Source organism: Macaca thibetana, chromosome 5 (genome assembly GCF_024542745.1).
Source record: "Macaca thibetana thibetana isolate TM-01 chromosome 5, ASM2454274v1, whole genome shotgun sequence".
Lineage (NCBI taxonomy): Eukaryota > Metazoa > Chordata > Mammalia > Primates > Cercopithecidae > Macaca > Macaca thibetana.
In genome coordinates, this window is record NC_065582.1 from 60,826,375 (window position 1) to 60,851,682 (window position 25,308).

General features: G+C 44.6%; 1 protein-coding gene across 5 annotated transcripts in view; it reads right to left on the bottom strand.

Annotated features, from left to right (window-relative positions):
• Positions 1 to 23,345, bottom strand: part of JADE1 (jade family PHD finger 1) — a 68,600-nt gene extending 45,255 nt beyond the window's left edge. The window contains exons 1-2 of one of the 5 annotated variants that reach the window (XM_050791214.1): positions 23,154 to 23,345; positions 1,159 to 1,236 (exon numbers count right to left, since the gene is read on the bottom strand). In XM_050791214.1, coding sequence (XP_050647171.1) covers positions 1,159 to 1,210 — 52 coding nt within the window. In that variant the 5' untranslated portion in view covers positions 1,211 to 1,236; positions 23,154 to 23,345. Of the gene's footprint in view, positions 1 to 1,158; positions 1,237 to 21,196; positions 21,261 to 21,642; positions 21,758 to 22,740; positions 22,896 to 22,921; positions 23,131 to 23,153 lie in introns of those variants that run through there. The other 4 variants (XM_050791217.1, XM_050791215.1, XM_050791216.1 and 1 more) reach the window with 4 other exon arrangements.
• Between the last annotated feature and the right edge of the window lie 1,963 nt (positions 23,346 to 25,308).

Sequence of the window (25,308 nt, forward strand, 5' to 3'; positions counted from 1 at the left end):
ATAACGGCCAGTTCTCCTCCCCAATAGCCCCATGGCTGTGCCAAGCACACCAACTGAAATACCACTCTGAGTTCTGTTTCTCACGTTCCTGGTCCCCTCTTCTGAACAGGGTCGCACCTAGAAAGCAAAGCCTTGCTTTCTAATGTGCAGCTTTTAATTTGCTGAAAACTTGGAGCACAGAAAACTGAAAATAACCCTATTTGCCTAAAAAGTATTTCACCCTTAAGGATCCATACAACCTTCATCTCCTCTACAGGATTCCCTGCCCTCCCCTCCTCTGAATCTGTATCTGCATCTGTTTCCACAGTGCATCAAAAAGACATCTCTATTACTGCCCTGATGACTTTCCCATCAGAGCTGTTCTTATATATGTCTAAAGCACAGTTCCTTGAAAGCAGGCCCAGCTCCTTTCCCATCACACAAGCATTCTTTCAAGGCGTACTGGGTTTAATCTGTAATGTAAAACAGAGGCTAACAGGCTAGAGCTCAGGCACTGTGCTAGGTACAAAATTTCCCTGTTATCTGAGAGGAGCTCTTCTCTGAGTAGTCTGTTAGCTTCTCAATACACAGACACTGTGTGATATTTGTTTTGACTGCCTGGAAGCCAACTAACTTCTGGTTCTCAGCTGCACTGTGAAAATATGAAGTTGCCAGAGAGCTGAGATACAGACAGTAGTAGTATTAAATACAGTCACATTAAAACCAAGTGAAGAGCAGGGACTTTCGACCTATTAAGAACCTGTACTTAATAATTTTCACATCACACTAGGCAGTCTTCAACCTCCCCTTGTATTGAGTTGAACCAGTTAATGATTACCTGGCTTTGATTAAGTTCCCCTTTCACAAAGCGCAACTGCGAAGTACCATAAATGATGTTTAGGAAAACCAGACACACCAGTGACCCTTAGAACTGGATTATTCCTCCCAGGATAACAAATAGGAAGCCTCAGGAATGCTTGCTTGCAATCAACCTTACCCAGCAAGATCTGGTTACAGACCTGCAGTATCACACTCAGGTATGTTTCTCCAGGCTTTGGCTTTCTCTGACCTGCCTGATATGCAAAGGGCCTCGGCTATTTAAAGCATTACATTAAAAAATCATGTTTTCACCCTGACCCAAACCCTGGTAGGCTCCAAGAACAACAAAGCAGGACTTACTGCCATTGTCGTCAGAATCCTCACTGCTGCTGGGAAGGCGACCTCGTTTCATGATCTCCCCGGGAAACAGCAGGCAGCCTGCAAAGCAATGAGACAGCACTTAACCCAAGATGATAATACACAATCATCAAGTTGTGCTTCAGATGGCAGCCCAGGATTCACAGCAAACAAAAGCAAACAAAAGGCTTTAAGTAGCATTTGAATTGTAAACAGTAAAAAGACCAAAGATACATAATTAGGTACAATCATTAACAGACCAGGTTAAAAAAGGAGGGGGAAGGGTGGAGAAGTCACGTATCAGTAGGTCTCCCAAAGGTGCCAGGTTTCTTTCTATATTCCTGTGACATTATTACTATAACTACTCCAGGAGTATTTAGCTGACTGGCAGCAAGCACTGCAGAAAAAAATCCACAGCAATGAACACTGTACTGTGCTTCTTCACTACAGACAGATTCATATTTTATGCGTACATGTTGGGGGTGGGGTTGTGCCTGGATGTGTGAATATTTACACTGCACTGGGCATGATTATGCTTCTCGGGCAAATTATATTAAATAACCCTAAAAGCCGAAAGAAACAAAACAAATGGGGTAATAGGAATGCAAATGTCTCCTCCAGCCATCTCCAACCCCACAGATGGAACAGGAAGGAACCACAGACATTATACAATTTTGATCCAGACCCCTCCCTTTCACATTAAGAAACTAAAGCCAAGAAAGGTTAAGCAGCAACTTCCCCAAGGTCATGTTGTGGGAATGGAGCTTCTAATTCCAAATCCAATACTATTTCCCCTCCACTTCACCTCAACTCCCTTCAGGACAAATACAACCAAATCCAGCCAAAATAAGAAGTCAGTTTGTACAAAGACCCAGCGCACCTGGCCAACTCCTCCCAGGTAGCTGATGATAACAGAATTCTAGCACTACCCTCAAGTATGAGAAAGGCTGCATTTAGGTAAGAAGGCAGTGGACTGGGACAGAATGGCCAGTCAATGAACGTATACAGATGATTTCACGGTTACATTCACACAGGGCAGCTCTCTAAACAAATACAAAAAGCTTTTCCGAATTAAAATTACTGATCAATCTGACATCTTCAGGGCACTGGTCTGTCAGTTCAATGAATCCGAAAGAGGAAAGGGAACTTTTTCAAGTCAGAAAAAGTATGATAGTTCATCACCTACCTACGCATCCACCCTCTCAGAAAAGTACATCCTAACCTCCTCCTCATTGGGAATCACAATATGTGTGATGTGCTGTTAACAATGCAAATGTGGCCAGGCGTGGTGGCTCACCCCTGTAATCCCAGCACTTTGGGAGGCAAAGGCAGGAGGATCACTTGAGGTCAGGAGTTCGAGACTAGCCTGGCCAACACTGTGAAACCCCATCTCTACTAAAAATACAAAAATTAGCCAGATATGGTGGCGGGTGCCTGTAATCCCAGCTACTCAGGATGCTGAGGCAGGAGAATCACTTGAACTCAGGAGGCGGAGGTTGCAGTGAGCTGAGATCACACCACTGCACTCCAGCCTGGGCAACAGAGACCCTGTCTCAACACACATACACACAACAACAGCAGCAACAACAGAAGTGTGGCACATAGGAATGGTGTGGAGAAAAAAATGTGGAAAACCGGGCCGGGCGCAGTGGCTCACACCTGTAATCCCTGCACTTTGGGAGGCCGAGGCGGGCGGATCACAAGTTCAGGAGTTGGAGACCAGCCTGACCAATATGGTGAAACCCCGTCTCTACTAAAAATACAAAAATTAGCCGTGCATGGTGGCGCGCGTCTGTAATCCCAGCTACTCAGGAGGCTGAAGCAAGAGAATCGCTTAAACCCAGGAGGCGGAGGTTGCAATAAGTGGAGATCACACCACTGCACTCCAGGCTATGGGACAGAGTGAGATTCCCTCTCAAAAAAAAAAAAAGAAAGAAAAATGTAGAGAACCACTGTGACTGAATAAGAAAGCAATTTTAAAAAACTAAAACTCCACTCTAAAAGGGCCTATAAAAGAGCAGTCAAAAAACCCTAAACTCCCTTTTCCTTTGACAGGTCATTTCACAGTTTATCACCCTTTGTTAAAATTGTATATAAGCCTTCAGGTCTAACTCTTTTTGGGTTTTTTCTCTTCGGTGAAGTCTCCTTCCCTTTACCCCTACGTGGCACATAAAAATATCAACATCATGAAGTTTGCTTGCCTTTTCTCCTGTAATGTCTTTTGTCATTTAATTTAGACTCGCATGAACTGAACCTAAAAGAGTAGATGAAAAGTTTTTCCTATACTACACTTAAAAAGTGGATCTACACAATTCACTCAAATATTTAGGTCCCTAATCTATAACTGCAATATTTTATATTTCCTTCCTGAGAAACTCACCCAGTTAAATTCTGTGGGTTTTTTATCAATTGATTCTTCAAAAGCCATTAAAACGATGTACCAAGAGAAAGCCTGAACATGAGTCCTGATCAATATGGGTCATGAGCTGTATTATGGACACGCTTTGGAAGCTGGGGTTTCATGCTGTAGGCATAGTCAAGTCCTAAAACCCACTCCATCCCTTTTCCAAGAGCCCCACTCACCCACAGCCAGGCAATCTGCAACTTGGCCTGGGGCAAGCCCACTCCAGCCCTCAGGTTCCATAACCAAGAAACATGTGTGGTCCACTCCCTATTCGACTGTTTTCTCTGCCCTGTGTGTGTCAAAAACACCAACTGCAGACAGCTAAGCTCTCCAACCTTCTAGAGAATGCACCCCGGGTCCCCTCAGGATCCAGCAAGAGGTAAAAGGGAAAAGGGAAAGGCAGAGGACCACTCACTCCTAACAGCTTCAGCTCCCCAAAGCCAACATTACAAAAGAGTGCTAAAAAAAATTGGTACTAGGCTGGTCATGGTGGCTCACACCTGTAATCCTACCACTTTGGGACACCAGGGCAGGAGGACTATACTTGAACCTAGGACCAGACTGGGCAACATAGGGAGACCCCTATCTCTACAAAAAAAATAAAAAATTAGATTTACCTAATAGAGTAGTTTTAAAAATCTTTTTGAATCAAAATACTTACTTTCCAGCTTTCAAACACAACTCCCTGAGGAAGCACTTCAACAGTCACTAAATAAAGAACGCGAGCATTGGCCAAAATACAATGATGCACCTAAACACACATAAATACTCTCTTAAGGAAAATTATTCAAGTAAAAGAAGAATAAAAATAGTATTTTCTTTCTAATGAAATCCATTTTCATCCACCCTGAAGATCTTGAGTAATGAGGGTTTGAGAGTGCTGTATTTGCTTCTCCAGGGAACTTGGCACAGTAATGGGGGTTAGTGCTCGGCAGAATTTCCTCCTCTGTGGCTCTAAAGTACTTAAACCTTGACATCAAGCTGATTTATCTCACCCAGGATTACTTACTGTATCAGAAAATCAAAATATATGTTACTATCTTTAAGCTACACAATACAGTGGTTGTATGCTGCAAACACCTGCCCCAATAAAAGCCAGCATCTGCATCATCACCTTTGCTGACTCTTAGGGCAATGGCTAATTACTATCTAGACGGTAGTAAGGTAAGTAATAACCAATTAAAATGGCTATTCACAACACCCCAAAGTAGCAAGAAGATATAATGGCACATAATGCAGCCGACAAACATTTGAGTATCTCATATATTAGGAGGTGCTGGATGAAAATTACTATCCCTGACCTCATAGAGCTTCTGGCCTACTTGAGGAGACAGGCAAGCAACAGAAATTCAATATTGTTTGTGCCTGACAGTGGTAAATACAGAGTTCTACAGGAATACAGGAGGTGGATAAAAGTCAGAGAAGGCTGATAAGACTGAGCTGAGTCCTGAAGAACAAAGGGGAGGTAGCGAGAAAAAGGAGCATGTTTGGGGCAGAGCACTGTACTTACCAACACGTGTAACACAGCATATTACTCTGGGTAGCATCTTTATACACATCCATTCTCACCTTATAGCCAATTGCCAAGGTTTACTGATTCATAACACTATGACTCTTTGAAGTCCCTGTATGCCCCGTAGGTTTGTCCTTCAACTACGTGTACATAGAAAGCTTTAAACACCTATTCTCCAAACTATGATTTCTTCCCACTTCCAATTAATACTATAACAAATTAATTACACCCCATGAGGTAACCTCATCAAACTACTATATGCAGATCTCTCCCTCCATTCCACATTACAAATAGGTCTAAGTCCAAACTGTCCAGCCAAAAACGAAGTTTTCTGACTTCTCACAGCTTTACTCAGGCATCTGTTCTAGCAAGCCCCAAGACCCAGAGCTTGCACTGGTTGGGCCAGGCCTCTTCCCTGAACACTCCACTTTCTTTCAGTTCTCATTCTCTGCTAATGCTGCTCCTGTTGCTTCTTGCTCCCTACCTATCCTAATCCCACTTCTTTTCTGGGGCTCAGCTCAAAGTCACTAACCACTCCAACTCCAAACACTTATATTCTGTACTGCTCAGTTCAACTTTCTTCCTCTTTTAGAACTTTTTCACTTTGCTTTTCAATGCACCGTTACCTTAATAGTATCATTGAAAAAAATTACTCATGACACTTGTTAGAAATGGTAAAGCAGATTTTACTCGAGGGGGACCATGGTGGTAGGTACAGGGAACACTGCAGTGGGATCCTGCAGTGGGGGACGGAGACTGAACGCAACTCAGATCCCAACAGAGGTGGAGATCTATAACCAAAGAGCAGGGTGGGGCCAGTGGATAGAAGATTATTAAACAGAAATATCAAGGATAAGGGGTTTATGGCTAAACTAATTTGTTAGGACTATTCTTGAAGACAGGCCAGGATAAGATAGGACAGAGCGGTCAGATACCCAGGTGAAGAATTTTCTCTAAACTGATTTTAACAGGATTTTTGCTTCAACTGGATTCAACAATAATACAAAGAGAAGGCCATGGTAGTGCCCACTCACGTGGAGGACCAGAGGAGCGTGACTAAAGTTTTGGTCAAAGGAGTCTTTCTCAGTATTCAATCAACTAAAGCCTTGCATCATGACTTAAATGTTTCGTGTGTGTCTCTAAAGATTACAGCAATTTCTGGAGAACACAGATTCTCTCAACTCAAATATGAAATAAACACAGAATAGAGGGCCAGGCGCAGTGGCTCCTGCCTGTAATCCCAGCACTTTGGGAGGCTGAGGCAGGAGTATTATCTGAGGTCAGGAGTTCGAGACAAGCCTGGCCAACATGGAAAAACCTTGTCTCTGCTGAAAAAAACACAAAAATTAGCCAGGCGTGGTGGTGCATGGCATCTGTAGTCCCAGCTACTCAGGAGGCTGAGGCAGGAGAATCACCTGAACCGAGGAGGAGGAGGTTGCAGTGAGCTGGGCTTGCGCCACTGCACTCCAGCCTGGGCGACAAGAGTGAAACTCCGTTTCAAAAAAAATAAAGACATAACAGAGAAGGGGGACCATGATGGTAGGTACAGAGAGCACTGCAATGAGACCCTGAAGTAGAGAACAGAGATTGAACCCAACTCAGCCTGGTCAGAAACAAGGCTTCTCAGGGTGGCTACAACAGATGCCCTCAGAACTCTGGATCCAGTCGACACGGCTCACCCTGACATTGTGTCTACATTTCCTCAAAACTGATGCAAAGTTATCCAGTTTTTCGGAGCCTGGAGTGTCCACTTGCCATGAGAAACATAATAGCTACAGAGACAAAAGTGCTAGTTAGTGGGCATTTGGGAGTCTGACCAAAAAGAGGAAGACTACCTAGGAAGTTAGATTAAAAACAGAACACTGCCTGGAAAGGCCACTGGCCAAAGACCCTGGCTGGACCAGTTACTTAACAATCCTCTGGTGTCTCTACTCCACTCACTGCATGAAGAGATGCACCAAGACAACTGAGCATCTGTGGCAGCTGCTGGAGAACCATCTATCTCCTCGGGAAATGCAAACTCATGCTTTACCCACTGGCCCAAACCCCTATTTAGATTACATGCGGATCACTCTCTCCTTGGATCCCTTCTGTCATATGGGTTAAAATGCAGTACATTAGCTAACATATTAATTTGAGGAAAATTTTATCAAGGTAGATGTCAGAGATATGATGAACAAGATATGGAATGTCTGCGCTGCAGGAGCACATGGTCTACTTGGAGGAAACATCAAATAACCAGACAAGTGGCTTCAGTGCAGTAAGTGCTATAAAAGTCACCAGATTACTGCTCACATGCACACGAGACAGCAAGGCACCTGAAAACCTTGAAATTCACATTCCTCTGACTGACACTGGGAAAAATCTGCACGCAATAGATTGAGAGGAGCAACTATCTGAAGGAACCCATCCCTAGGGTGGCTCTGGAATTTGAGTGAACAAGTTCAGTGACCTGGGCGTGGTCTTGACTGATGTGATGATTCTAAGAAAGAATGAGAACCTCATGGACAAGGAGAGAAGGACTTTTACAAAAGAATACGAGGGTTGGGCACAGTGGCTCACACCTGTAATCCAGGCACTTGGGGAGGCCAAGGCGGGCATATCACTTGAGGCCAGGAGCTCAAGACCAGCCTAGCAACATGGTGAAACCCCGTCTCTACTAAAAACACAAAAAGTTAGCCAGGTTTTGGTGGTGTATGCCTGTTGTCCCAGCTGCTCAAGAGGCTGAGGCAGGAGAATCACTTGAACCCGGGAAGCAGAGGTTGCAGTGAGGTCGAGATCATACCACTGCACTCCAGCCTGGGCAATATAGCAAGACTGTCTCGAAAAAAGAAAAAAAAAAAAAAGAACAAGATAATTAAGAATTTGAAGATGTTTATTCAGTGCTATTCCTGGGAAACAAGGACTGATTTGAGGAAAACAAACTGTCCAGTTACTAGAATTACTTACTCTCTGTGGTGGAACAGGGCTCATTTATCAGGCCATAAACTCTATAGCTATAATAAGGATTACACCCTAGTGATTTTAACTGTCTTATGGCACATATGCAGAAAGACTGGTTTCTCTCTCAAAGTATCAATTTTATCTACTGTTTCCATTTTTATTTATTTCACTCATAAAGTTCTAGAAGGTACTCAATTAAAGACCTCTACATACTTTTATATATCACCCAATGCAATACTATGTATTAAAATAACCTACTGGATGAATGCCTTAGTTCCCGTACTGTTACCTTACGTTCAAATCCACTTTACTGAATTTGAGATGCTTTTACTTTAATATCTAATTGACCTTTAACTGGAATAACTTCTACTGTATTCATTTTTAAATTTATTGATGCTCTTCCATTCTGTCAAATAGCTAAAATCAAATACCTAAAGATACTAAAGAATGTATTTTCAGAAACCAGGTGGTCTTATGTAAAACTAAGTATTTCATGAGCTACTCCTGTTTTTTGTTTGTTTTCATCTTTTTTTTTTTTTTTTTTTTTTTTTTTGAGACAGAGTCTCGCTCTGTCACTTCAAGCTCCGCCTCCCAGGTTGATGCCAGTTTCCTGCCTCAGCCTCCGGAGTAACTGGGACTACAGGCACCTGCCACCACACCCTGGCTAATTTTTTTTTTTTTTTTTTTGTATTTTTAGTAGGGACGGGGTTTCACCATGTTAGCCAGGATGGTCTCAATCTCCTGACCTCATGATCCACCCGCCTCGGCCTCCCAAAGTGCTGGGATTACAGGTGTGGACACCGCGCCCTGCCACTCTTTTCTATTTAAGTTCACATAGTTCAAATTATTTTTTAAACACTAGGTACCTAATAAATTGATTCCTAAATTACTGATGATAGAACACTCCCCCAAAAAGATACATTACATTCTTAATAGGTCACTTTTGTCTTCTATGGAATATACAGTTCTAAATACCCAAATATAATGACCTATAACTTAACAATAAAATCTGTCCACCTGTCCCTAAATGAATGTGAAGGAAACCCAGCTGGTTTCTTACCTCAGTTTTTAAAGTAAACGTTAATCGCCTAAATATCAAGTTTTCAAATTGGCAACATTATCTAATTCATATGCTCACAGAATCTAAAAATACTACTATGACTATAACTCAAACCCAGATTCTCAATTTAACTAAAGGGTTATATCCAGTCAAAAAAAAGTCATAGATTTAACTGACAAATAGCTTAAATCGTAAGCATTAATGTTTTAATCTTGTCTAAATATCTCAAGCAAAAAAAAAGTGCTCTTTATAACGTCATACATCACTTATTTAAGGAAAATGCTGGCCCAAGCTAATACAGAACCTCTGGAAAGAGGTAAAACTTACAAATATTCAGATGACAAGTTTACATTAGCAATAAATAGCCACCTCCTCCAAAAGGAAAAAATTATGATAACTGACCAAATAATAAATAACTATAATATTTACTCTTAGGAGCATTACTCATAAAGCCCATGTACTATAATACATTAGTTCACTGTAAATTCTTTATAAGTTATTTTTGAACTCAGATTTAAAAATCAAGAAAGCATTTTTCAAGACTTTAAGGAATTTATAAATTTGAGTGGTTCTGAATGAATCACAAGCAGCTCTCATTTGCCAATTTATAAATAATCCAATCACAGCTTATGAGCTCTAAGACAATCTATTAAACCCCTTCCAGGACTCTGTAATTGCTGACTCAATTAAGAGTCAGCAACTGAATAAGAGCAGCTATGACAAAACATTCCTATCATTTGTACTTGGAATGTATTTTTTTAACTTCCCTTGACATGGGAGTAAATGAAATCACAACCAAACAAAAAAGGCAGTCAGTCACCATGGTCTCCAATCTTGAGCTTTTATCCCTATTTCCATCTACTCAGAATTCTTTTCTGTTACATCTAAATGCTCAGATGTGGAAAGATGCCCAAGACATATTAGGAGAGAAAAACAGGCAAACTGCAGGGAAAAAACCCAAAATACAAAGCCATTTATATATAACAGGAGGAGAGAAAATACCTACAGCAATAGATTGTATATTCACAGAACATTTCTGCAAGAACATAAATGTTCATAGTGGTTATCTCTGAGAAATGTGACCAAAGGGTTCCAAGACAGACTGAGTTGGGAACTTTTCCTTCTCTTCATGACCTTTAATATGATTTTAACTTTTCACCATGATTGTGTACTAGACTTATAATAGTAAAGATTTTTTTTTTTTTTTTTTTTTTTGAGAGACAGAGTCTCGCTCTGTTGCCCAGGCTGGAGTGCAGCGGTGTGATCTCTGCTCAGTGCAACCCCAGCCTCCCGGATTCAAGCGATTCTCCTGCCTCAGCTTCCCAAGTAGCTGGGACTACAGGCGCATGCCATCATGCCTAGCCAATAGTAAAGATTACTTTCTTCCCTGCTCCTTACTATATAAAAGACCCTGGAAGCACAATTTCTTGCCCCAATGCAAAGCACCAGCCTATAACGAGCAACCATCAATAAACTATGTATATGCCACCTCTTTCCTGAGATGCAGTAGCAAAGACTTGTCTTGCTTTAAAAGAATATCTGGTGCAAAGGTGCAGAAGAAAAAAAAGAGAAAAGGTAATAATGCCATAAAATGCTATTATCCCCTATTTGCTTGATTAGGTCATCCCATACTTCAAAAGCTCAAGTTTTTGAAACAGGTAAAAACAGCCAACATTAGTAGGAGGTCACTTAAAATATACGCAATAATAATAGAAAAAAACTAACCCAGACAGGAAAATTAGGGTTTAAGCTATCTTTAAAGAACAAACACAGGCCGGGCGTGGTGGCTCATGCCTATAATCCCAGCACTTTGGGAGGCCGAGGCAGGCCAGATCACCTGAGGTCAGGAGTTCGAGACCAGCCTGGCCAACATGGTGAAACCCTGTCTCTACTACAAATTCAAAAATTAGCCGGGCCTGGTGGCGGGTGCCTGTAATCAGGTTGGTCGTCTCAAACCTAGCAGCTACTTGAGGCAGGAGAATCGCTTGAACCCGGGAGGCGGAGGTTGCAGAAAGCCGAGATCGTGCCACTGTACTCCAGCCTGGACAAAAAGAGTAAGACTCCATCTCAAAAAAAAAAAAAAAAAAAAGAATCCATTTCAACTCCTTATCCATTTCCACAGTAGTACTACTTTGGAAAAAATAAAAATAAAAAAGGCTACATTCAAGAGGTAGCTGGCAAATACGCCATTCCTTCCACCTATGGCAGGCATGGTTGATAAACTAGGCCATTCTTTCCACACTCCCAGGCATATATCTTCAGGATCCTTCTTAATGCAGTGCTACCACCCAGAGAAATAAAGCCCATTTGCCCTATATGTCTTATTCCTGGTCTCAGTTTTCTGACAATTTATCAGGGAGAGCTAGAGTCAGATTAATCTCTTCAGAATATATAAAAATGAAATGTTTATTTTTAAAATGAAATGTTTATTTTTTAAAGCATTTCACTGAAATCAGGAGTTTGTGTTCCATTCTGCCTTGGGGGTCTCTGAACCAGGTACTAATTTCTATAATACAAACATACACACCCAAATCTTCATGTCAAACTCTAAAAGCTCTAATCATTAGACACTTTAGGAAAACCAAGTGCTTCTGAATGAACGAAGGTAAGAGTAAGCATGAGAAAGGATTCTGCAACCCATTATTCCATCCTTGGTGGAATAAGCCAATAAATGCTAAATGTCTACAGGGTAATTTTAAAAGATTTTTAAATGCTCAAACCAGATGCTCTTATACAGGATATACAAAGCAGCTTCTGCAGAAACCAGACTCAACCAGCTAATGACAATTACACTGTGCACAGATTGAAATGCAGCTGTTTTTCAGGAACTTTGTTCCTTGATTATACCCGGTTGTCAGAAACTATCAGTTACCACTAACAATGTTAAGTCACCAAAAATTTTTAAAGTACTGTTTTAAAAAAAAAAGAGAGAGAGACTCCCAATGTTGTATATTTGAAGATCTAGATGACACACTTGACAAAAACAGCATTTATACAATCATCCAAGTTACATATGAAAACAAACATTTCATCACAATTGTATAAGCCTTGTTATTATGATCATGGAAACCTAAGATGGTCTCTGGTCTCAAACCTAGCAGCAAGGTCTAGAAAGCACTCTCTGAGGCTGAAGTCTCACAATGTAGACTGTGTCTACAAGAAATCTTCCCAAAAGAAACCCATAATATCATAAATAACTGCAGACCTAGAAAGGATTTCAAAAACAATGTAAAATAATTTAATCCATCATTCCTACTTTTAAAGAGGAGTACATGGAATTCTGGATGTTTATCAACTTGCACAAACACACATAAGTAGATCCAGTGCAAAGGTAGTAGCAGAACCAAAGACCAGTTCCCCAGGTGGGTGGGCAGGCCAGCCACCTCCTCCCAGATTCCTGGACCATGGGCTTCTTCCTCCTGGATGTACACTGGGATTTAAAAACAGGTCATGTGAATGATTAAGGCCATGATATGTTATCAGGGAGCAAAAACTGAAAATGTAACCAATGAACAATAGTCTGTTAACTTGGAAACTGAAACACAAATTCATGGCAAGATGGTCACAAATGCCATTCATTTTGCCTAGTGGAACACACAAAAGGTAAAGCTGGAAGACGAATGTGTCAGCAGTTCCTTAAACACTACCACAGGAGAATGAGTTCTCCCGGAGTGGCAGGCATTAACTTCTGATTGGTGTGACACATACACCCTACTTGACATTATCTCCCTCTGTAGCAGAACCCAATCTTACAATACATATCCTCTTACACAGGGCTTCTTAGCTTGACTCCCCCGGAGGGTGTGAGAGATGACCAAGGTATTTGTTCTTACACATTTTATCCTAAAAAGGGATCTAGGATCAGAATCCCAGCTACTCTGGAAGCTAAGACAGGACAACTGCCCGAGACCAGGAGGTTGTTGAGCTGTGATCATGTCACTGCACTACAGCCTGAGCAACAGAGAGACCCTGTCCCAGAGAAGGAAAAAAAAAAAAAAAAAAAAAAAAACCTGCCATTGCACTCTGGCCTGGGCAAGAAGAGCGAAAAAACAAAAACAACCCAGAGCCCTCAGCACAGCCAACTACCTCCAAACAAACTTCTAATTTCAACTTGTATTCTCAGGTTCCTAGAAGGGAGTTCAGCCACTGGCAGAAACAATCAAGTAGCTGCTGTGTCTTACTATAAATCTGGGGAGGCCAGGGAGTGATGGCAAAAGTGGGCAGAATCTTTGAGCTCAGGAGTTCGAGAACAGACAAAAAAACATAGCAAACCCCATGTCAACAAAAAATACAAAAAACTAGCCAGGCCTGGTGGGGGATGCCTGCAGTCCCAGCTACTCGGGAGGCTGAGTGGAAGGATCAAGTGAGCCCTGGAATTCACACCACTGCACTCCAGCCTGGACAACAGGGTGAGACCCTGTCTCAAATCAATCAACCAACCAACCAATCAGGGGTCAACAGCCTGTTTCTGTATGGTTTTTAAGCTAAGAGTGATTTTCACATATTTAAATGGTTGAGGGTAGACAGCCAAAGAACATTTCATGACATATGAAGTTTATAAAAATTTTACATTTCTATATCCATAAATATCATGGTCACATTCATTTTGCCCATGGTTGCTCTGGCACAGCTGCAGACTTGTGACAGACCGTATAACCCACAAAACCTAAAATATTGACTACCTGGCTCTTTACAGAGAAAGTCAACTGATCTCTCCTATAAATCAACAGATCAGTAGTATGATGTTTATACACCACCATTATGTGTGTTTAGTTCAATGTGAATCAATTACCAGGTGCTGGACAAGCACCCGAAAGCTTACAAAATTAAGGATCAGACACAATCACTCCTTAAGAAATCCCTAACTATGGCCAGGCACGGTGGCTCACGCTTCTAATCCCAGCACTTGGGGAGGCTGAGGAGGGTGCATCACCTGAGGTCAAGAGTTCGAGAGCAGCCTGGCCAACGTGGTGAAACCCCATCTCTACTAAAAATATATAAATTAGCTGGGCGTGGTGGCACGCGCCTGTAACCCCAGCTACTCGGGAGGCTGAGGCAGGAGAACTGCTTGAACCCAGGAGACAGAGGTTGCAGTGAGCCCAGATCGTGCCACTACACTCCACCCTGGGTGACAGAGCGAGACTCTATCTCAAAAAAAAAAAAAACAAAATTCCCCCCTACTTAGAGCAGGCAATAATCAAAAGGAGGGCATTGAGGGGACCTCTAAGCAACTTAAATAAAGGCCACAGTAAAACCTGTGGGTTTTTCTCAAAAGAAAACCCCTGAGGCTTCTACTTGGGGCTAGTGTACACAAGTTTTAAAAACTTCTAACAAGCTTCTTACTTTTCAAGTTAATGACCAATAAGCAGAAAAATCACTGTTCTCAACAGACATTTTAACTACAATACATGGTAACGGTGGCAGTAAAAGGATCACAGAGAAATCATAAAAAGTCGTCACCAGAATTTAAACACTTAAACTAGAATCCAAGGATGTGCTTAAGGGAACACTCATGTTTTCTGGGGGAGAGAATCCATGGCTTTCAGTTTCAAGTGTCCCCAACTTAAAAAGTTACAAATCACCAACACACAGCCTCTGTATGTTAAGTGCATCATTACATTTCCACACAGAAATAACTGATGCTCATAAAGATGACAGAGTAATCAATAAAAATTTTAAATTGCATTTAGTGTACTTTGTGCTAAACTAAAGCAAGTCATGACGTTCAACCTCAAGCAACTTGCTAATAACATTGCTATTTCTTGTTCCTTACCCTAGTGTAAGTGAAAAAAAAAAAAAAGAAAAAAAGATTATTTTATTCCTCAGTGTGGACCCACACCACTGAACTCTTCCGTTAAAGTAAGTGCTTATAAACTCTCATGGAAGATGCCATGAATTCTCAAATTAATAAAATCTCCTGCACAGGAGACACTAAATGATCAATAGTTTAAAATACTACCACCAGCCACACTGGTGCACACCTGTAATCCCAGCCACTCAGGAGGCCAGGGTGGGAGGACTCAGTTCAGGAGTTCAAGACGAGCCTGGGCAACCTGAGCAACACAGTGAAACCTCATCTCTCTAACAAAAAATATAGATAGGCCGGGCGCGGTGGCTCACGCCTGTAATCCCAGCACTTTGGGAGGCCGAGGCGGGCGGATCACAAGGTCAGGAGATCGAGACCACGGTGAAATCCCGTCTCTACTAAAAATACAAAAAATTAGCCAGGCGCGGTTGCCGGCGCCTGTAGTCCCAGCTACTCGGGAGGCTGAGGCAGGAGAATGGTGGGAACCCGGGAGGCGGAGCTTGCAGTGAGCTGAGATCGCGCCACTGCCCTCCAGCCAAGGGGACAGAGTGAGACTCCGTCTCAAAAAAAAAAAAAATATATATATATATATATATATATATAGAGAGAGAGAGAGAGAGAGAGAGAGAGAGACAGACAGACGCAAATTGTGAGCACTTTCGAATAGAAAACTGGCCAGGCACACTGGCTCACGCCTGTAATCTCAGCACTTCGGGAGGCCGAGATAGGTGGATCACTTGAGGTGGGGAGTTCGAGATCAGCCTGGCCAACATGGTGAAACCCCGTCTCTACTAAAAATACAAAAATTAGCCAGGCACGGTGGCATGCGCCTGTGATCCCAGCTACTCCGGAGGCTGACTCATGAGAATCACTTGAACCCACTGCAGTGAGCCGAGATCCCACCACTGCACTCCACCCTGGGTGACAGAGTGAGAACCTGTCTCAAAAAAAAAAAAGAGAGAGAGAAAACTGTAGTTTACTTCCCTCAGCAAATAAGTCCAAAAGAATCTAAGGTTTTAAAAATTAACTTTCTTCGGCCGGGCATGGTGGCTCACACCTGTAATCCCAGCACTTTGGAAGGCTGAGGCGGGCGGATCACACGGTCAGGAGATCAAGACCACGGTGAAACCCAGTCTCTACTAAAAAATACAAAAAATTAGCCAGGCGCGGTGGCGGGTGCCTGTAGTCCCAGCTACACAGGAGGCTGAGGCAGGAGAATGGTGTGAACCCGGGAGGCGGAGCTTGCAGTGAGCCAAGACTGCAGGACCGTACTCCAGCCTGGGCGACAGAGAAAGACTCCTCTCAAAAAAAAAAAAAAAAATTTAACTTTCTTCAATTGCTCTCTATCACATTATGTCTCACCTCTACCCGAAGAACCAAGGGCAAAAAGTAAATACTGAATTTGTTTTACAGTAACCAAAATTTGGTCACTGAACATTTATTGTGTGCACATCGTATACTATGGATCTAGGAGATTAAACGTAAAAACACATGGCCCCTTTCCTAATGATAAAGGCTTTCCATTCCAAGTCTGGTAATCTTTATGTTTGTGCTTTGAGGTGAGGAAAGGATCCTTAATAAATCATTCAAGTCCTGCGCTAGGAAAGGTCCCATTATAGCCAAAGCTTAGCATCAGTTTCTTCCATTCTATTCCATGACACCCAGCCTTAAACTTACAAATTGTTACTCCTATGTGTAATTAAAAAAGGCCCTCCGGCCGGGCGCGGTGGCTCAAGCCTGTAATCCCAGCACTTTGGGAGGCCGAGGCGGGCGGATCACAAGGTCAGGACATCGAGACCATCTTGGCTAACACGGTGAAACCCCGTCTCTACTAAAAATACAAAAAAAATAGCCAGGTGTGGTGGCGGGTGCCTGTAGTCCCAGCTACTCGGGAGGCTGAGGCAGGAGAATGGTGTAAACCCGGGAGGCGGCGCTTGCAGTGAGCTGAGATAGCGCCACAGGTGGCGCTTGCAGTGAGCTGAGATAGCGCCACTGCACTCCAGCCTGGATGACAGAGCAAGACACTGTTTCAAAAAAAAAAAAAAAAAAAATAGGCCCTCCAAGGTCATTTTCTTGCATTTATTAGGAGCGCAGAGTAACTTGCTTCATCAGGGCTACGAACTGCAAAAAAAGAAAAAATCAAAATAATGCATACACGCTCATGATCACAAACCGAAGTTTTCATATGAGAAATACACTAGGCAAAGGACAATAGACTCAATTAAATCTCAACTTTCTGAGATATTACATTCCACAAAGATAAAAAGAACAAACATAGTAATTGTCCAGATTGTAAACACACGGTCATATAAAGTGCTGTAAGGACTTGAAAATGGAGACAACAGATTTAAGACTTTTAAGGAAACAACTTACCTGTCTCAGGAATTAAAATACTTTCCTAATTAAGATTGCTGATACCTTCTAAGAAACCAGAAACTCCGCCGGGCGCGGTGGCTCAAGCCTGTAATCCCAGCACTTTGGGAGGCTGAGACGGGTGGATCACGAGGTCAGGAGATCGAGACCATCCTGGATAACACGGTGAAACCCCGTCTCTACTAAGAAATACAAAAAACTAGCCGGGCAAGGTGGCGGGCGCCTGTAGTCCCAGCTACTCGGGAGGCTGAGGCCGGAGAATGGCGTGAACCCGGGAGGCGGAGCTTGCAGTGAGCTGAGATCCGGCCACTGCACTCCAGCCTGGGCTACAGAGCGAGACTCCGTCTCAAAAAAAAAAAAAAAAAAAAAAAAAAAAAAAAAAAGAAACCAGAAACTCCAAGCAAACCCACCCTTCATGTTTAAAAAAAAAAAAAAAAAAAAGGTATTGTTGAATATGGTGCCAATTCTCGTACAAATTAAAGGCTTGTACAAGAGAGGAAATAAGTTTAAACATGACGTAACTTTCACTGTTTTAACAATCAAGCTAAACCTCTTAATGCCAACCCAAATAAAAAGCAAGGTGTGTTTGCTAATATGTCATATTTCCCTCCACAAGATATCTGTTTAATAAACCTCATGGGAAAACCAGTTTTATAATACAAAGTCTGACAGATCATTAACTGTAATGCTGTAACAGGTGCCCCATAATACTAAATGACAGGGAAGAGCTTCACAAACAAGAAAGTAAAGAAGCAAGCAGAACTGTGACAGATTCCTGTGCCTCCTCTTCACTCTGACCAAACCCTAAAGAGACAGGATGTAATCCGTGTTTGATATCTTGATGTTTACTGTTCCAACTACCTCAGTACTGAAACACAAACATCTGAGAAATCTTTTTCCAACAAGTCTGTGGAAAATAACATCAAGTAAGCAAATTTCCTTATTTTTCTAACAGATGATCTCCAAATCTAAGATTTCCAAATTACAATAAATACCATTTTGACTTCCTGCTTTTTTAAAATCCAGGCAACTTTATTCCCAAAGGTTTGCCTCCTCAGTGTCAGATATTCTGTCAAAAAGTTACTTAAGGGAATCGACTTAAGGCAAACAACCAAATGCAATAAATGGTCCTTTATTAAGCAGTGGTTTAGACAAAGCTTCTCTATTACATTCCGGGGCTAAATGGGGAAATCTGGACACATCACAGTAATAGATGATATTAAAACTAACCAAGCTAGCTGACAGGAAAAAAAAAGGTCCTCACAGTGGGGTGCGGTGGCTCACACCTGTAATCCCAGCACTTTGGGAGGCTGAGGCGGGTGGATCACCTGAGGTCAGGAGTTGCAAACCAGCCTGGCAAACATGGTGAAATCCCGTCTCTACTAAAAATACAAAAAATTAGCTGGGCGTGGTAGCAGGAGCTTGTAATCTCAGCTACTCAGGAGGCTGAGGCAGGAGAATCGCTGGAACCTGGGAGACACAGGTTGCAGTGACCCGAGATCGCACCATTGCACTCCAGCCTGGGCAACAAGGGTGAATCTTCGCCTCAAAAAAAAAAAAAAAGTCCTTACAGATGGTATGTACATGTATCTCCTTTTTATTAAAACACACATGTATATATAGAGAAAATTATCTGAAAAGTAATACAGTAGTCATCTATGGATAGTAGCAATTTTTTATATTTGTTTCCTTGTATTTTCTAATTTTCAAAAACGTACATGTAACACTACTTGTGTAATAACTTTTTAATTAACAGCTCCTTAAAGTCAAAAATCAGTATCGATCACGTGCAATGTAAGATGCAATGGAAATCTGCTTTTACTCTCACCTAGTCCTCCAAGTTCGCTTTTTAGGTCATCTTTCTTCCCCAACCCCCTAGGCTAAGCAACAAAACACATTCCTTAAACTCCAATATGTTTTCTCCCTCTAGTTTCACCCAGACACACTTATTTTTCATTGTTGTCACTGTATAGCTACTCTTTCAACCTTGATAACTAATATAAGTAAAGCACTGGTTTACAGGCAGAAGAAAACCGGTCAAGTGAAGCAGGGAGAACTAAGAAGGTGTGTTTTGTTTCCTTCTAAATAAACACATATGTTAAAGTACATGTGCAACCAACCCAACTTTTACTGGAAAGCAGTCTGTAATCTTAAAGATAGAATCAAGTTCAAGTTCTACCTTACTTTCAGACACTCCCATTATCTCTGCTAAATAGGGACGAAAGGAAATAGGAGGAAACCTAACACTTAAACAGCTTAAAATTACATTTATTCTACACATTAAAATGAAAACGCCAAGTAAAAGACACTTACAAAAGTATGCAAACTTTGAGGAAGACAGCAAAATACCAAGAAGAAAGCCATCTGATTTAAAAGTGACCGTAAGTAAATGAGACTAAGATCTTTGGGACAAAAGGACAATAAAAATTCTGGGTTGCATGTACTTGCTAGAGTGTTACTCACAGAACATCCCATTTAACTCCTCCCACATATGTTGCCCACCTACAACAAATTACTACATCAAAAGTGTTGAGTCAATGTAAGTATGGGCATAATGAATGCTTCCTTTCTCCACCTATAAATGATTAAATCTTGATCAGTTGTGATTTGATCAAAATGCTACTTACTATAAAATCTCTAACCACTGGTGAGTCACTACCTAAATCAGCTTTCAGGGAAATAATTTCTATCTTAAAACTAGTTCATTAGCTTTGAAAGGTATTAGCCTTGAGCTACAAGTAGCAAGAGAGCCATGGCGGGTATTATAAAAAGGAAAAATAGTTCACCTAATAAAAACCTTTGGGAAAAGAACCCCCTAAGCATTCCCATTAATGGAAACCTCAGATCCTCTTCTACTTTCCTAAAAACGTAGCTGTCTTAGGTCATTCACTGCAGCTGTCATTTTACAAAAGAAAATTTAAATTCCCTCTTGGCCGGGGCAAATAGAGGGCGACAGCCCCTTGCCCCGGCCGAGGCTAGGCAGGGCGCCGGCCTTCTCGTTACTAGAAGGCAAGCTAAAGCTCCTTTTAAACGGTCTCCGGAAGACGACGCATTCCTAACGGGTTTCGAAGGCATGTTTAAATCGCCCGCTTTTTTGTTTGCTCTCAGCATTCACCGGCGCCGGGACTGAGGCCGCCCCCGCCCGCTTGGGGTGGGAAACCTGGGGCCAGCACTGCCTGGGGCGGCGGGGGGGAGACCGGGGGCGGGGTGAGACCCGGGACGCGCCGAGCCGGGGTTGAGGACTCGAGGATGAAGAGCTCCCGTGGGAGGGTGGCGGAGTGCGGGGGGAGGTAAGAAGGCTGAGGATCCCAGCAAGGGGGGCACCCCGGGGTTGGGGGGGAACTGGGACGCCGCCCCGCAGCGGCGAACACTCCGCGCGGCTCCCGCCGCCCGCCAGGGAATACGCAGGGCCGCGGCTCCGCGCGGCGCCGCCCCCTTCCTCTCTCCCAATCCTCCTCCTCCTCCTCCTCCTCCTCCCGAGGCGACAGAAACAACAGCGCGGGAGGAGGGGAAAGTAACTCCCGGCACCTCCGCCGGAATTAGCCCCGGTGCAGTGATGACACCTTCTCGTGGCGCAACCAAGCCCCGCTCCCTCCGCAGCGGCGTCCCCGCCGCCGCCGCCCTCTCCATTTGAAAGTGGCCACCCCCCGCCGCCGCAGCTCCTCCCGCCCCGCCGCCGCCAGCTGCACCAATCCGCTCGGCCCCAGTTGCAAATCAAACGCTCCCTCGCGTCCAGAAACCACTTGCGCCGCTGGAAACGGCCGCGCCGTCCCCCTCCCCGAGTCCCTCCGGGGCGGCACCTTCGGTCTGGGGCGGGTGCGCCGGCGAGAAACGGTTTTAAGATGGGAGCGGCGGCGGCGGCGGCGGCGGCGAGAAGCTCCGAGCGGGCTCGGCTCCCGCTCCCGCTCCCGCCCCCAGACAGTTCTGGAAACTGTGTATCACCTCTGTCACAGGAAGCCATCCGGCGAGGAAGGCGGCGCGGAACCAACAAACAAACGCCTGCGGCCGCCCGCCGGAACCGGCGCGGGGACCGCGTCGGGCTTAGGGCCGTTCCCGGGGCGGGGGCGCGGCGGCCACCCCCGCGCCGCGGGCTTTGTGCGGGGCGGGTGCGGCGGGCCGGGCGTCCCCGCCCCCGCAATCCCCCACCCCGGCCCGGGCGGCGCAGCTCGGACCGTTAGGTGACGCTCCGGCAGCGACGGAGAAGCAGCGCCTCGGCCGCCGCCCGCCCCCATTTCCACACTGGGCCGCCTCTCCTCAAACGCCAGAGGCGGGCTACAAAAGTTGGCCCCGGGGCCACCCAGCACCTGCCCACGTGCCGCGGAGGCTCGCTCCCGGGTCTTCCCCGGTTCCCTCCCCCCGCCGCCCTCCGCCGCTAGGTCACCTATTACCGGTGGGAGGGGAGAGAGGCTGCTATTTAAACGCCCGCGGAAGTTGAGGCACCCCCACTGGCGGGTGCCGTGCACCTGCCTCCCGCCGCCGCGCTCCGCCACTTTGAGCAGCAGCCGCGTCCTCAGCCCCGCCTCCTGCCCGAAGGCGGGCGGGGGGGAGCGGGAAGGAGGTGGAAGGGATCGAATTTCTCCAGCAAATGGGACCGTTCCGACAGGATTCGGTTCCCCGGTCAACATTCCACATTCCATCCCTCTCCCGCATTTGCAAGCCAATGCCGAGCAACCCGGAAAGCCTGCTGGCTACCGAACAACAGCCCCCAACTCGCAAACACAGACTCACAGGCACAAGACACGTGCACTGAAGGGCTCTGCAACTTGCAGTCCCGGGGTACACACTACACGTTCATTTAAGGAAGCAAGGAGACCAAGAGACCCCACCCCCACAATTTGCAGATGGTGCCAAAGGTTGCAATTTGCAATCCCCTTTAAGTTCATGATTAATCGGTACTTTGCTCTACCAACCGCCAACCCCTACCCCATTTCATCGATGAAGGGGTTTTACACTTTACAAACAGTCGCGCTGTAAGTAAAAGATCTGACCACTGGAAGCCCAATTCGGAAGAATTGCCAAGCTGTCCCTCCACCCCCGCCCCCCACCCCCCTCTCACTGCCCTTGAATTGATGCAATGAATATTTTGGACATGTGGCGACGCGGTGACAAGAGCCAGGGCTGCGGCCACCACACACAAATGTACCTACACACACCTATGTTTGGACAAATACAGTCCCACCACACACACGGTCTCACACACTCTGGATTCATATATGTACGCGAACCTGCGTTCTGCCATTGCCATCTGTCTACCAAGTTGCTACTATGCTTTCCACTTTCATGCAGCCTAATGCACTTTGGCTTTCTATTAAAAAAAAAAAAACCTATAAACTAAAAGCAACTTAAACTGGGCTGCTGCTCCTAAACGCGTTTAATTGATGATTCACCTGAAAACCGCATGTTCTTCGCAAATCCAAAAGAAGAAATAGCTCTAAGTCTTCAGCCCCCCCAAATTTGAAAAAAAAAAAAATCATAATAAAACTTACTGATCCAACATAGATCAATTCTCAGGATCCAAAAATCATCCTCTCCTCCTCCTCCTCTGGCCCCCGCCCCGGCGATGCCCAAGTTACTGGTGGGATAGTAACGCTGCGCTCAGCGGCTGCCTCCCTCCCTCCTAGCTACATATCGAGAACCCAATCTTTTGGCGCCATATTAATGACGTACTATATTATTTCCACTAGGCAGCGACCTTCGGCATTAAATTACTCCCGAGAACTCCCGAGCAAAGCAACAAAACCATCAAATATGGCTGAGCCTCTCGGCTCGTCCTGCAGCCGCCGCCGCCGCCGCCGCCGCCGCCGTCGCCGCCGCGGGACCGGGACGCGCACACGGACCCACGCGCGGACACACGCGCGGCGAGCCCACCCCGCGCGCCCCCCGCGGCCCGCGCGCGTACCTGCTGCGGAGGGGTTCGGCCGAGGCGCTGGGCTGGGCGCCGCTCGCTCGCTCGGAGCTGCATGAGTTCGGGCCGCGGCGGGCGAGCGGGCGGGGAGCCGGGCGGGCCCGTGCTCTAGCCGGCGCGCACACACCCGGCACTCGCGCACGGAGGCACTCTCGGTCTGGTTTGGCTTGTTATGGAGGAAGGACTGTGTGAATCAAACTCATTTCTGGGTCACTGCTGCCACAGGGGGGAGCACTTTAATCCCTTGCCAAAACGAGAGGGTGGGGACGGGAGGGCGGAGGGAGCATGCGGGGAGCCCGCGCCTTGGGGGGCTCGGTCCCTCGTTAACTCTTCGCAGCCCTCGCCGCAGCCTTCTTGGCCTGCGCCAGTCGGGGCTCGCAAAGAACGGCACTGTTTAGCTCTTAAAAGTCTCTTTCCTTACTTCACCCACCTTGTGAGCCTAGAAATTCTTGAGGTGTCTCCAAGCAGGGAAGTGGGTTTTTAAATTAGCCCCTTCAAACTGCTGTCCCAATTTCAACTCTTGTCTGACATCTAGAAATGGATTCTTTCAAAATAGTTTAAAAATTTATGTAGATTAAAATGTGGCTATTGAGATGTGTCATTTGGGTGAAAGGTTTTATTTTTAGGCTGAGTGGCAAAAGAGTTGTTTGTAGTAACAGTTTTAGGGAGTTGCACATTAGGATGACATTTTTTAATATAGATAATCCAATTCTGAATAACATCTTTACCTAAATTTGTATGGAAGTGATCATTGCAAATGAGCATTAATCCATTAGAAGATATTATTTATAAATTGACACCACTTTATGTTACACATTACTGCAGAATTGGACATCTTCTCCCAAATAAGAGCAGTGAGCCTAATGCTAAAACTAGAATTACAAGCTAGTATCAGATCAGTCATCAGAGATTCATTTGGGGGGTATTAATGTGTTAAAAATGAGTGGTTACTGATTTTATGCAGAAGACAAACTTGCTTTTTCATATGGAGGGCAACATACTTCTTTCATGGATTCGCCTAGGGAAATAGAGGGGTATATGACATTCAGCTTGAAAAGGAAAAAAGTACGGATTAGAAACTCCCATTCAGGCCGGGCGCGGTGGCTCACGCCTGTAGTCCCAACACTTTGGGAGGTCGTGGCAGGCGCATCACCTGAGGTCGGGAGTTCGAGAGCAGCCTGACCAACATGAAGAAACCCTGTCTCTACTAAAAAATACAAAATTAGCCAGGCGTGGTGGTACGTGCCTGTAATCCCAACTGCTGGGGAGGCTGAGGCAGGAGAATCGCTTGAACCCCAGAGGTGGAGGTTGTGATGAGCCCATATCGCTCCATTGCACTCCAGCCTGGGCAACAAGAGCGAAACTCCGTCTCGAAAAAAAAAAAAAAAAACTCCCATTCAGTAAATAGGAACAGTGATCACTAATTACCAAACTAAGTATCGAACCCAAAAGGCATATGTATCCACAGGAAGAACCTTTCTGAATATATCAGGTTTGATTTCACATAATCCCACACCAGCCCATCCACCCACATTCAGACCCACATCCAAAACATTATAATCTGATAAATGCGACAAAACAAAACTAATTGAGCCTTTCAGTTATTTTTCAGAAAACAAAGTAAGCCAGTGGAAATCCTAAGTAGTGTATGTGTCCTCTCCTGTTTCACTAATGAAGAATAGAAAGAGTCCCTGCCAGTCCTATTCATGTGTTCACTTAATCCTGTTCAAAGCGATCACACATGTAAAGCACTGTGTTAACTATCATTATTACTATTCTTAGTATTGCACTTCAGTTATTGCTATTTTCATTGGTTCGCCTTGTACATACTCTCTGTAGAAGTTGAAGTACACAGGCTTTGTAGCCAGTCATGGTTGGATCTGGCTCTCTCAGTTACCACTTTGTGTGCCTGTGGGATAAAAGAACTTTATCTGAGCCTCAGTTTCTTTCCTGGTAATAAAATGAAGTTAACAGCTGGCCCCTAACCTGAAGGGTTGTTAAGAGGAAACAGGCAACCTCATAACAGTTCAGGAGTAGAGGCCCTGGCAATAGGAGGTTGTCCATTCCCTCGGCCACCACTGGTCTCTTTCTTGGTTTTCTCTCCATCAAAAATTGCAATTTTTCTAAATTCCAAACAGCATTACTTCAC